Here is a 13,909-nt window from a genome sequence, read left to right as displayed (position 1 = left end):
AAAATTGGTGTATGCCAGATATTTTTAACAAACTTGATCAACAGTTAATCTCAGTAAGAAAAATTTAGGATGGACAAGGTTCCAAGTCTTGGATAACTTGCCCTCTTGTGAAGTTAGTAACACTGAAAGCTGTTTCCTCTCTATTTAATTACTCCATAAGGAAGCTTGTTGAGAGAGGAAGCTGTTTTCTTACATGATTGGCTTCACCTGCCTTGTAAGGCAAAACTTTAAAACTGCCACAACCCAAACTCTCTCTGCCCCCCCAACCCTACCCTGCCAAAGCAACTCCTCCTCCCTCCAGAAATGCCAAAAATTCTATGATGAGGCTTTGTTATTAACGAGTTTCCCAAAGTGTTCACCTCATATCTTCTGGATTTTGCCATGGTAGCTAAATTAATACAAAACCCAGAACAAAGGTATCAAAATCGAGTTGACTAAGAGTCTGGTATTATGTCATGATCTATGTTTTATCACTTTTAAAATGTAGATGTAAAAAAAGATAACCTGTAACCTAATTATGTCATTGTTCTTTGGTAAAGAGGATTTGCTAATATTTAAATTGATGTGTCCTTTGCTTGTAGTGGTGTGATACAAAGGGGTTCGAGTGGCTTACATTTTCTAGGGAGGAAAGACATGAGCATGACAACTATGTTAAGCTTACTTTATGAAAACTGCTTAACTGAAATCAGTTAATCTTTCAAATTAATAGTCATTTGGTAGCCTTAAAGGAAAAGTTCTTTAAACAGAAAAAGCACAGTGGAGAACAAAGGATTTTTTGGAATCTTAAATGTAAAGTCTTCATTTCACTTTAACTTTAGTTTTCTGTAATAATGAAAATCTTTTAAGTAGAAAGACTAGTAATACTGAACTTTTGTGTGTGAGAAGCAATTAGAACAAAAGGCATTGAATAAAAGATTAGTCAGGAAAAACCTAAAGGTGTATTTTGCGTATACAAGACATCAAAACAACATACTGTGGAAGAACCAGGATGAAACAATGCACAATACAAAAATGAGAGAACTGCATAAATACTTCATAGACAATAGTGAAATTATGGTGTATCTATGGAGAATTTAAGTCTGGAAGTATAAATTGCCATGAGTAAAGTCAAGCTTTAATCATTAAAGACAAACTTCTAAATACGATTAGTGAAACTGAGTTCTGGGAAGTCCAATAATGTGCAAGTCAGCTATTTTTCAAATTCTGTGATTATCACATGATCTTGTGGGTGCCTTGCTCCTAGCAAGGAACCAGAAACAGAGGACTTACTGCAAGCTCTTGAATCAGTGCAAGTGTTGGTATTTTTTACCAGAAGGTGGACTTGGGAGGTTCTTTATAATTTAAGATATTCAATTAAGCATTAAAATTAGATAATTATACATAAAACAGAATATGTTGAAATGAGCTGAAAGGGGATGCAGGTAACAAGACAGAATATAATTAGTGTTTTAGATAAAAACACTGAATCAATTGCATTCTGTAAAATTTAATTTTGGTAATCCTGAGATTTGATTTTGTTTTGTTTAACTTCCTTAGGAGTGCCTTTGGCTAATTTTTAGTAAAATAAAAATCAAGTGAAATAATGGGGAGAGAGAGGATTTTTTTTTCCTGTTGAATTCTGATTTGCTGCTGAGTTTGCAAATAGGATTAGTTACTAAGACATTTACACTGAGGCCCTGAAAGTATTTAGGTTAAGTAAATTATGTTTTTCCTGTTTATTTGTAATGCAAATTGTTGTCTAGGCACTGAGCCTGCTGCAACATCTATGCTTTTTCACTTTGTTGCAGCTCAGCTACCTAACTGATGGATAAATCTTCTATTGAAGACAATTGTCCTTTTGAAAAACCTTACAGTACTTGTGTTTTACAGTCATGTTGCCCACCTTTTCCCTGCAGACATTGCTGAAGGGACATGAGGTGGTTACAGGTCTTACCTGTAAATGCTGTAAGCTCCTCATCTGCTATAATGCCCTGGTGGGTTTGCAGTGACTGCTCAATAGAAATTAATTTCTGTTTAACTTCTCTTCTGGCTTTGGTGACTTAGTCAAAGTCACGTGGCTAAAATACTTGACAAATACAGATAATTCATCTGAAAATTACCATTAGTATTGTTTATCTTGTACTTTGACTCAAAGTTTGTGTAATACTTACTTCTCACAGAACTGACTATGCTGTTTTTTTTTTCCTAGTGAATACTTTAAAGCTTGTTCAGTTGTTAACTGGGGGTAGGGACTAAGTTAAATGGCTGTAATTAAGGCACTACTTCAAGATACAACTTTGTTTCCCTCTTTGATCATAAGGAGGGATACTGTGGTTGTGTTTGTGACTGTTAAGCTGTGACTTTGGCCTCAGAGTTTCTCAGTTAATGAGGATGAACATGGGTAGATGAGCAAGTTCAGAGGGTTAAGCATATTAAAGCAAGGGCACAGGACATGTATTAAGCTGGTACAACTGGGAATTAGTGGAGAATTTACCTGGAACAGCCATCTTAAAGATGGGATAATTCTTAGCCTGAGGACAAAGTTGTCAAGCTAGTATAGTAATTACCATGCTAATTTTAGAATTCAACTTTGCTGAAGTTTGTTCAGCTACTCTGGTGTAATATTAGACTTTGACAGACTTCCAAGCCATTTCAGGTAAGAGTTTAGAAATTGCATCTGTTAATCTAGGACAAAATACCCAACTATTCTGATTTCAAGGCTGTCTTGGAGTTACATTAGTAATGGGAAAAAAATGCAGCATATGATTTCTGTCACTTAAATTAATTACTATTTAATCAACTTTATCTTCAGCCTTGTAGGTGTAGACAACCATTGATATTTTGATAACTTGAGTATGTGATAAAAGCTCTGCTAGGAGTCAGTTCTTGTATAAGCCCTGTTTTGTCTAACTGGTAAATGCTAGAGTACTGAAAATATGCAACTGGAAACTCAAAGTACAGTTTAAAATCTTATTTACTGACAAAGGGTCAGTTACCTTGGTGGTTTTAATGTTGTCATGGATCTGTTCAAAGTATACTTAATTACTGTGACTTAAATGATGTATTTCCAATTTTAATGAAACTTTTGCTATGTGCACTGGTATATTTTAAAAGGACTGAAATGAGTTTCATGGCTTTGTGTGAACATAAAGAAGGACCTCCTCATAGCTGGGGTTGACATACCAAGTAATTCTCAATTTATGAACTCACGTAGTAGTATGATGAATAATGAGTGGTTTGCACCATGCCAGTACTTAAGTCTTTGGTTGCTAAATTGCCTTTACAAGAAGCCTAAAATACATTACTCCTACTGTTCAATTTAGGCAGCTGATGTCATTCCCACAGGAATTCTGTTTGGTTGCCTGTTGGGAAGGAGTTTATCCATACAATTGTTCATAGGAAGAGAATGTGGTACCATGCTTCTTTATTAAAATCTGATTAATTCCATGAAAAAATCATGCTTAGGCTGGTATTACCTTTCTTAGAGAGTTCACTCCTGATTCAGGTTGCTCAGCATTATAATTTTATTGATAAGGATAGACTCTGAGTTAGCCCTTGGCAGAAAGTAGAAAATGATTTGGTAGAAGTTTTGGATCTCAGAGAAGACTTTATTATGGAAAAAGATGAGGTGTGAGCAATTTGCTGTGTTAGTGCTCAACATCAAGTTAACCTTTCCAAGATTATGCTTCAGGATGGTGAATGTTCCAGAAGTCAGTGTGTTGGTTTGTGTTCATAAATGAGCTTCCTGTGTTGGCACTAAAGCCAGTTTCCTCTGCTATGCAAACACAGAAGTAATATTTAAATTTTACACAAGCTCTTACTTTCTTCTGGTAATTACACATGATTTGCTCACAGTAAGTAAACTTGGGCCTTTTTGATTCTTTATATGGTATTGTTAGCCAAATTGCAATTTACTTTAGAAAAGTATACTCTAAAAGTGAAACCACAAGACATGTGAATATGCCTGTAGAAATCCTGATAATTTCTATATATTTTCAAGAAATTTGTGAAGAGTCAGTTGTGATACTGAATTCTTGTTCAGATTCAGCTTTACTAGAATTTTAAAGCTATATATGAATTTCAAAATATGAAGAGTAATGTGTTGAATTATCCAAAAACTAGGTAATGTGGATGATAACTTCAACATCTGAATCTTGTGGTGAGAGCTGAAATTATGTTTCAAAATAATGTAACTGTTTTTGCAAAACTTATGTATCCACAAATAGCTACTATACTATCTAATACTGCTGTGGCAAGAAGTGCTTTTAGATAAAGAAAGTGTCAAGTGATGGTGGAGCATTCTGGTTTTTCTCTCCCCTAAAGGTCACTTTGTCCTGCAGAAAGTTGTTACTCATTTTTCTTTTTGGCTGTACAGACAATAGTATGCATTTAATGTTCATTGATGTGAAGTGAATTGGGTTTTTTAAATTTTGATTTGGCAGGCAAATATTAGCACTGACTGTTAATACTTCCCCACTTTGCAGCTTCACCTCACTAGCCTTACCCCTTTGTATAAGTCTGCCTTACAGTTTTTACTTCTATAAGCAATAAATACTTTATTTTTCCTATTGGGTCATTAATTCTGTTCTTATTGCACTGTGTGGCATTTGTTTTACAAAGTTAGTTGGTTAACTCCAAAGTGATGCTGAAATACAAGTCTAGGAAATTGATTTTTACTTCCTTCTTCACTCCCTTTTGTTTCAACAGTCCCTAATTAACAGCCTGGATAGTATTCCTTGCCTCAAACTTCAAGAAATATGTGGAGGAGTGAGTGTTAAATGAATACACAGTAGCCATTAAATGGAGTGAATTTTTATTTAGCTTCTGAGGTCTATTTGTAATCCTGAGGTCTATCTAAATGCAAAACTCCTCCACAGTGTGTGTATGCAGAATGGCTGAAACTTTAGTTTCTCACTGGCTAAATAATGGCATAAAATTCATGGTAACCTGCACCATTTGTTATTTTACCAGTGATAAATGAGTTTGAGAGAATTTAATTTTTTGACCACTGACCTTTTCAGTTTTGCAGTTTATGCCAACAGCAAACTCAAGAACAAGCAAAGTCCCTACGTTTAACTGAACATGGCCATTAGTCAGCATATCTAGGAAGAAAGGTCTGCTTAAGATACTGTAAAATGTATTATAATTTCTATACATATTAGGTATTTGTCATAACTTCACCTATCTCAGTTTCAAAGTTAAGCTGCTTCTCATGTTGGCTGTTAACCATTGAATTGATACTTTACTAGTGATTGCTTTTTAAAATTAAGCCCATGTATTAGCTATAAAGCCACTTGAGTGCATTGTAAATAAAACGCTGTAATAATGAAGTGCTTTAATTACACTCCCTAAAGTATGCATAGTTCTCAGTAATTTTTTTAATTTAAATTCTTAACGTGTTCCTTTTTCTGAAAAGCAGTATGAATTGCTGTAAAGATGTGGATCCAGCCTTTAAAGTAATTTGAGCAAATTCCATGGCTGTTCTCTAGTTAGTGAATTTTCACAGCATTTGCAGCAAGCTAATTGCTTCTGCTAATAAATAATCTAAAATCGATGCTGACAGCAGTTAATTGGCACAGGGACTTTATTCTGTAAAGCACTTGGCTAACGACCTTCCTTAAATTAATAGCATTAAGTGCTATGAAGAAATAAATCTAAAGAATTGCTTGTCATTTGCTTGTCATGTCTAATAACTTCCAATAATGATGGCTGATAGATTTTTGCACATTCCATTATTGAAGTTGGTGCTTGTAATTATTCTCCTCATTATATGTAAACAATTAGCAATATTTGGTGTTTCCTTGCAATAAAGCTGTTAAGTACAAGTAGTCCATTAGAGTTTGGAAACTATTTTTGAAAGCAAAATTTATTTTCCATTAAATACAGCAAATTCTCAGGTATCTGAAAAAGCTACTGGTTCATGGATGAGCTTTGCCTTTTGGTAATATTGATAAGATGCTTGGGAGGCTGTGGTGGGGGGAAATACTTTGAAAAATTATCTATTGATGTGTGGAACCTTTCTGTTTCAGCTTGAGGAAGTAATGGAAAAGGAAACGTACAAGACTGCTAAACTAATCCTTGAAAGGTTTGATCCAGAATCAAGTGCAAAGGTGAGTCTTGTTATTGATACTGGTGTAATATGAAAGGTACTATGGAGCTGAGCATTCAGATAATGTTATTTATAATTAATTGGCAGGAGACTGAACTACCATCTGCTGGAACATCTGCAACCCCAAGACCTGGACAAGGTAATAGCCCTGTAAAACGGGTGCTCTTTAGCATAGATACTCATCTTTCACAGCAATTTCTAGTCGAGAAGTCTGTCTATGATAAAATTTGTAGATCAATTGACCTTTATTTAGGGTTAATGGACTGTTCATTAGGCTATGCCCATTACTGTTCTGTATTTTTCAGGCAAGGGATCTATTACTAAAGCCTGATGTTCTAGACAGCAGGATATTTAATACTGCTTGATGTTAAAGCTGAGAGAAAATTAACTTCTTGTGGCATACTTGCAACTTTTCTAGAATACTAAGGTGTTTTCAAATCTTGTGCAATATTCATTGACTTAGCTTTTCAGTTGTGTTTCTACTTACGGCTAGTTAGACCTTTCCTAATGCAGTGCTTAAGCTACTTCTATTTGGTGCCCAGAGAGGAATGAGAAAGCTGGTGCATAATTCATCTATTTTCTAATTGCAAAGAATGGGCAGTTCTTTACTGGTTTACATTGTTCCATTTAAAGGTGCCATTGAATAAAATAAAAACTTGAATGTGCTTCAAGGAATCCTTGTTTCTAGATTGCCCACACAAGTTTCAAAACTCAAGAGATCTCACACATAATAGAGTGCTTACATTAAATATGTGGTATTTATGTAAATATTTATGCAGACAGACAACTGTTAATTTTTGTTAAGGTTGAGTGTAATATGCTGTAGTTAAACTGAAAATGCTTGTATGAACATAGTATAAAGGCTGCCTGGTACTCTAATACTGAGGATTGTACTCACACTTTAACACCAATCTTTGTCATTAACTTGCTTTTATAACCTGAAAGGGCTGTTGCTCAAAATAAACTGCAGAATCTGATATGCATAGTTTTTCATAATATACAGATTGCTTTAGAATTTAGTATTAGAGTTGTCAACTTTGTATTTAACTCTTGTGGGTAACCAAACTTCTATTTTTCCCATTTTTCATTCTTGGAGTACTCCTTTTGTTCAGTGCAGAGCACTTGGATTTACTAACAAAGATGTTTATACGCTGCATCATCAAATCTTCTTGCTTAGCTTCAAATTGCCATGAAAATATTTTAAAATTATCCTTACTTGTTGACATTGACAGTGACTAGTTGCAGTGCAGTACCTCAGTAGTGAAGCTTTTAATCTCTTCTGTTGTCTTAGACACAACAGCTTTTTTTCAAGCTTGCTCCTTACCTGTCTTTCCCATACTCCATTTCTGCAGCATCCGTAGTTTTGTTCAGACTAAAGGGCCATTCTGACACCCTGTTCTTTTCTCTGCCTTAATAGAACTCATGGGTGGTTGCCAAGAATTTTCTGCTATACCTGCAATGTGTAGGTAGTGTGTCTGGCTCTTTTTAAACTCTGTATAAAATTCATCCTTCTTGAGCTATGTCAGAAATCACTCCAGTAGTCCAGTAGTAGGGTGACAGATCTGTTTGTAGAATGCAAGTAACATTGACCAGGGGATGAAACTGCCTCAAAATGTGTGTTTCTATATAGAAATCTACAGATAATTAGCTCTAAATTAGACAGTGGTAAGTCTTTAGTCACTCTGGCTTTATGAAGAGAGAGCAGCACCAGTTTTGAAACTCCTTAGGAGGTACATGACTGATCTCTTCCCCTCTACCCAGGCTGTGTAAGGAGCAGTGGTGAGAAGCGAGTTGGTCAGTGTCTATTAATTAGTCTTGTGTTTGTTTGGATTTCCAAAGCGTAGTGCCCCTGCTTTTGATCCAGTCAGACAAAAGCAGATCAGTTGGGTCCCGCATATGCTGTGTTGTGTTGATTGTGTCTTGACTGTTAATAGAAGGGCTGGGAGGAAGAGGTTCTGAGAGAGTTAGAATTATTTCTGAGAGCCAGTCACTGTTGGCTGTGGTCTACACTAATAAGTGTGGTATGAATAGATATGTGAAACAGTTGTTGCTGAGGAGTTTACCCATGCTATCTCTGCTTAGAAGTTTTTATTTGGAGCTGGCTGTAAGTTGGTCTCATGGCTTGGTGGAAGGAATCTTTTAGTACAGTTTCAATTGCAAAGAATGCTTTCTGAGACTGTCATGGTGTGAACCAATAACCTCTAATTTGGGACACAACTGAGAAAATATTAAATTCTCTTTCAAACAGATTCAACTTTTTGGGGTGCATGGGCATTCTGGCTTGATCCTGAATAAAAGTGTAGTTTAGTTTTGGGAAGGATTTTGAGAAATAAATTTTGTAAATTGTCATGGCTTACGGTTGGAATTTATGATCTTAAGGGTCTTTTCCCACCTAAATGATTCTATGAGTCAATGTAACTTTGGTCATAAACATCATAATTTAATTTTTTTTCCCGATCTGTTCTCTAACGCATTGAATTTGGAATTGGTGCAGCTTTTTGTCCCCGTGTAAGTGGTTACTCAGACTAGTGTATTTTGGAGGTGTGTTATATAGTTCAAGAGGGACAAGCTGTGCTTGCCTTTGGCTTGTGAAATTATGGAGACTTAATTTCCAAAGACTTACCAAATAATTCTTGTTATATGCAGTAATTATTTCAATTCTTAGCTATCTAAAAACCTGCTAGCTTATTGCTGTTGACACTAAATATCTGCCCAAAATGAATATTAGTTTCTGTTCTGTGCAGTATGTAACTTACTGTAACTAGATGACACCTTTATGTGGTTGTGGTATAATTTGGTGCATGTAGTATGTGGTAGAATTAGAGTGGCTTAGAATAATAAAATACCTGTTAGCAAGTTAACATTAAAGCTTCCCTGACCTTCTCTTTGCTCACTTTGGACACAAGCTAGCCAAGCAATAGAACTCATTTTCTTGAGCTCTGTAACTGAGTCTTTTTGAAAAGATGATAAACAATAACCAATATATAATCAAGTTGGACAATGTTGTATATGAAGCAGCTGATGAAAGGTTTTTTCCTTTCTGGTTGAAATGAAAGCTTGCACATCATACTAATTGGTACAAAGGTTTAATCAGTATTGCATATTAGTTGGTTCTTAGAAAAACAACTGGTAGCAGCCCAATTTTCCTGTGTCTTTAGCTCTTCTTGCAGTTTTGTGATTTTGATACCTACTGCTGAAATAAGTAATGGTAGTTTTAACAGATCATTTAGGTTGATCTTGTGTTTGGCATAAAAAACATGACAAAATCCAGAAGGAAAGGAATTTGAAAATTTAACTGCAATTTTATCTGTTCAGAAATGCTTTTTGAAGGGGTACAGTTAATGAATATATACTTTAGTACTTTGGCCATGGAGAAAAATAGTGTAAGAATATATTTGCAGTGAAATATTTATCAGCAATATCCTGTTGTCCTGTCCTCTTTTAATTTTGCAATTATGACTGTTAGCAAGGGTGTATTGTAAATGAGATCACTCTGTGACCTGAAGGAAAAATAAAGCAATAAAAGATGATTGCAGGCTGTGGGATGGATATAAGCATGAAGGGGAAGGAAGAAAATGCTTGGTTTGTTTGGATACTAAAGCCAACAAGTTATGTAAACTATATATTGACCAGTAGTGTAGCTTTATGAAAATAATGTATTATTCTCTGCAAAAATCAAGGTGTTTTGAAGTGAGAAAATAATAAAATAGTTATGCATGTACACATGGAACATGTCAATGCTTTACCACTGCAGTAGTGTAATAGTCTTTAGAGCTCATACTGAATCATCAGTTGAGTAGATACTTCTTAAGTATTGTGTCTGCTTATGTCTGAAGTGTCCAATGATGGTAACTGCAGAATTTGAACTGCATTGCATTTGGAGAATAAAAGTTCGATTTTTAAGCTATTTATCTGTTTTCATGCCGTTGACTTTTGGATACACAAATATCGTTACTGAGGAAAATCCTTGGAAAATGTCAAAACTTCATTAAAACTACATCAGCAGTAGCTGTAAATTGTGTTAGTGTTGAGGTCAATGGACTTGTTTCTTAGCTAAGTTGTGCAACTTGGAATTATGGAAATTGGGAACTTTGCAAAAAGTTCATTTTAACACATTGCATCTTAAAGCAATTTGAGAAGTATAGAGATCATACTCAGTTACTTCAGAAGAATATTAGGGCTGTTATTGTGGAAGTGCAGAGCAGGAATTAGGGGAGTTCATGGGTAAAGGGTCTGTATGTGATACTAAAATGATGAGACAGGGCTGTACTCTCGATGTCCATGACATTGCATTTATGGATCCTGGGAATAGTATCAGGAATGAAAGCATCAGAAATTCACATTTGCGTGTTGTCACTGAAAAACATCTACAGCCTCTCTATGAAAGGAAGTACTGGAATGGATGGGCTGTTGGTTGTGCTAAGGAGAGCATTTCTCACTTTCTCATAGTGCAGATTCTGGTGACTTCTCTTACTTGGGAAGCAGCAGCGTGTTGGCAAGTTCTCTTAAGTATGAATCACAGAATAGAGTGAAAGCCAAGTGAACTTCTAAGTGAGGGGGGAAAAAAGGCATTGTAAATAACCCACTATTTTGTGGAAACTAGCAATGAGTCTTGCATTCTTAACTCTGTAATGAAACTAAAATTACTGAAGCATACCTATCTAATACTTACTGTAAAGTACTGGTTCAGCATCTTTATAGGAACAGAAATATGTGGAAAGAGTCATTAAAGTAGCAGTATCCTTGTAATTGAAAGTCATTTAAAGAAGACTTGCCAAAAATGACTCTTCAGAAGGAGCAGGCAAGAGGGGCACTCTTGCAGGTGGCTTGGAAATTGCTTAGAAATAGTGTATTATGGGCTCAGAATAAATGTGAATGTAGCCGTGACCTATTGAAACAGACTCAGCACTCTTAAACAATTAAAATTAACATGCTTAAACCACATGATCTGGAAAGACAGCCTTCAAAATCTAAAAGTAATATCCATATGTAGTACACTAATGGTCTTGGACATTTTTCTATGTAAAACAATAATAAAGAGGGTTTTGTAATGAAAAAATAATGGATTAAGATAGCTTTTACATATGTTTAAAATTATCTTGGACCAAGTGGAATTAGGCTTTATATTTATCACTCATTTTTTGTACATATGTGGACCTGAGAAGACTTGAGAAATCGCATACCTTTTAGCTTAATTTTTGAAACTAACACATGACTGGAAACTATAACACAAACTTAACTATAAATCATGGGTTTTAATCAGTATTTTGTATTTGGAGATGGGCCATGCCTATTGGTCAGATGGCATAGAGAGAATGCAGTTATCCTAGTGCAGTAAAACTTGAAAGGTTACTGCTTATGTCTCTCACATAAAGATCTTGAAGACATGTGAATGGGGGGGGTTCATCATAAATGAATTCTTACTTCAGATAAAACTCTCAACACAAGAGCAGTTTTCAAACCAGAAGCAAGTCACCAAGGAAATGCTGATGCAATTTCTGCAAATACCTCACCAATTAATCCTGGTTTCTAGATTCTGAACAGCTGAAATAGTGAGGGGGCAAACATACTTGTTAAAATCAAGTTAAAATACAGAACTTTCAGACTCATTGACTGATGTAATTTGGACGATGAAGTTGTGTGAAGTAATGCAGCCATGCACATGATGTGGCAGGGGAAAACTAGTGATTTGTTCTGCTTTGTAGGAAACTTAACTAGATGGATTTTTAGTAAGACTGTAGTTTTTAAACTTGTAGTTTTTAAAGTGGTGATACCAAAGAATTTTAAATTCTTTCTTCTGTAGTGTATTAATCCTATTTATATGTACAGATAAGTAGGCAAGACCATAACCTATGTATGTAGCAATTTTCATGTCACTAGATTGGCTGTATTCCCACAGAACTGTTACATTTGACCTAGTGCTTCAGTGATAGCAGCTCTTTCTTAGCTGGTGCCAGCTGACATAGCATGCTCACCTCCTCCACCCACAGCAGGAGCTTAGCATGGTAGGGTTGTACTTTTGGGGACAGGGATTGTTCCTTCAGACTCAGCATACCCATTTGCCAGTGGCTGGCTGCCAGTGGACCTGTAAACTGCCTGCTAAGCAGTTAAACTCTTCCAGCTTGACACAAGGTCAGCACATAAAATATCTCTAATCTTGAGACTCGTGGAAGTGATTTTAAAGTCCAAATGTAGTGTTAAATTCCATTTGTTGTGAAGGAAGACATGCAAGGTGGTTCAAAGTGACATGGTACTATAACTCTGTAGGGTATTACAGCCTTTGGTGTGGGTGTTATTGGGGTGTCCCTGTAGAGACTAACCTGCTACTTGTTAACCATGTAAATATCTGCAGACCTAAAGCAATGGTTACATTTCTGTTTGATTTGTTGCAATAGTGTACGAATGTCAGGATTGCATGACTCTTACAACATTCAAACTGTGGTAGATTACTCTGGTGATATTTGGCTTCGTGTAAAAATAACTGAGGAAATATATGAAGTTTTTCATACTTGTGATTTAATAGTTACTGATAGTGGTGTGAGAAGAGGTAAAAGTAGGCATGTGTTCTGGCAGAGCCTGTTCTTGCTTGGAGAGAATCCATGCAGGTCTTTTGATGATGGGGTTACTGAAACAAGTAGGTGAAACTATATCACCTGAATGAAGCATTTCCTTTTCTTCTGGTTTTAGAATTGTTTCATTTATCCAGTCTGATTTTTTTTTTTTTTTCATAACTCTGGGAACCTAACCTGGACATACTAGATACTGAATGAATAGTTTTGATCCCATGGAAAGCTAAATACTTGGAAGCATTTTTAAGCCATGGAGTAAAAAGTGGTCAATTCTATACATTGTTGTTTGAGTCTGGCTGTTTGTATGTCCAGTGTTCTGCCTTAGAAGATACTGTGATTCTGTTCTCTAATTTCCTCATAGAAGAATTTTGCCCAAAGTATTTAACAGTTATCATAATTGAAATATAGTATTCTATCTGGTATTTACTTTCTGTGACATGTTCAGATGATGATGTTTAGTTTTAGACTTTCCTGGTTTTGTTTGATTCTGTATATTGCTAATTGGTGTAACAATATTAATGCACTTTTAGTAATATCTTGCTTATGCTAGATATTAAATTCAGTATGTACATGTTCTTGTCAGAAATTCGTCAGAGGACTGCAGCTCAAAGAAATGCTTCTACACCCCCACCTGCAACTCTTAAACAAGGCTCTCCAAAGTCCCCTCTTCCAGCAGCTCCTAATCTGCAGAGAGACAGCCCAGCTCCGAGCGGGCTCCCGGAAAGAACTGCTGTGCCATCCTTGCAATCCAATGTTTTACCAAGGCGCCCTGGATCCCCTGCTACTTCAGTGCCTGGAATGGGTAAACACAGCACTTAATGTTATTTACAGTTTATATTGTTTTCTCTGGTTACCAATAAAAGAGGCCATTTTCAGACAGTATGGAAATGGCATTTCATTTGGAAATAGCAGAGCAGTTATCTGATTAAGCAGGAGTTCCATATTCAATTAGCCATAACTCTTTACAGCTGGCACCTTTTGATGCTGAAACCTATTGCCTGAGCTCATTTAACTGTTATGGCTTCTTTGTTTAAATGGCAATAAAACTTTGCAGTATTCTGTAGTCAACAATGTAGCATACCTTTTTATGTTCTTAGTTTAGAAGAGCTCTATGCTTGTATAAATCAGGTGCAGAGGAGAACACTTTCAGAATACATTCATGCTTCTCACTAAACCCTGCACATATTTTTTTTAACATAGATCTTGACATTTATTTAAATTTTTACTCTAGAAGGTGTAGTCATGCAGCCTA

The 13,909-nt window shown here is 35.7% G+C and overlaps 1 protein-coding gene across 3 annotated transcripts in view; it reads left to right on the top strand.

The window, feature by feature from the left end:
• LNPK (lunapark, ER junction formation factor) overlaps nucleotides 1-13,909 on the top strand; it is a 42,373-nt gene that overhangs the window by 13,090 nt on the left and 15,374 nt on the right. For 2 of the 3 annotated variants that reach the window (XM_068195938.1, XM_068195937.1), the window contains exons 7-9: nucleotides 6,009-6,089; nucleotides 6,176-6,227; nucleotides 13,241-13,459. In XM_068195938.1, coding sequence (XP_068052039.1) covers nucleotides 6,009-6,089; nucleotides 6,176-6,227; nucleotides 13,241-13,459 — 352 coding nt within the window. The remainder of the gene's footprint in view (nucleotides 1-6,008; nucleotides 6,090-6,175; nucleotides 6,228-13,240; nucleotides 13,460-13,909) is intronic. The other variant, XM_068195939.1, reaches the window with a different exon arrangement.

Source organism: Anomalospiza imberbis, chromosome 7 (assembly GCF_031753505.1).
Source record: "Anomalospiza imberbis isolate Cuckoo-Finch-1a 21T00152 chromosome 7, ASM3175350v1, whole genome shotgun sequence".
NCBI classification, from domain to species: Eukaryota; Metazoa; Chordata; class Aves; order Passeriformes; family Viduidae; genus Anomalospiza; species Anomalospiza imberbis.
Note: the sequence above shows the minus strand (reverse complement) of the source record. Positions and strands in the feature narration are given on the sequence as shown.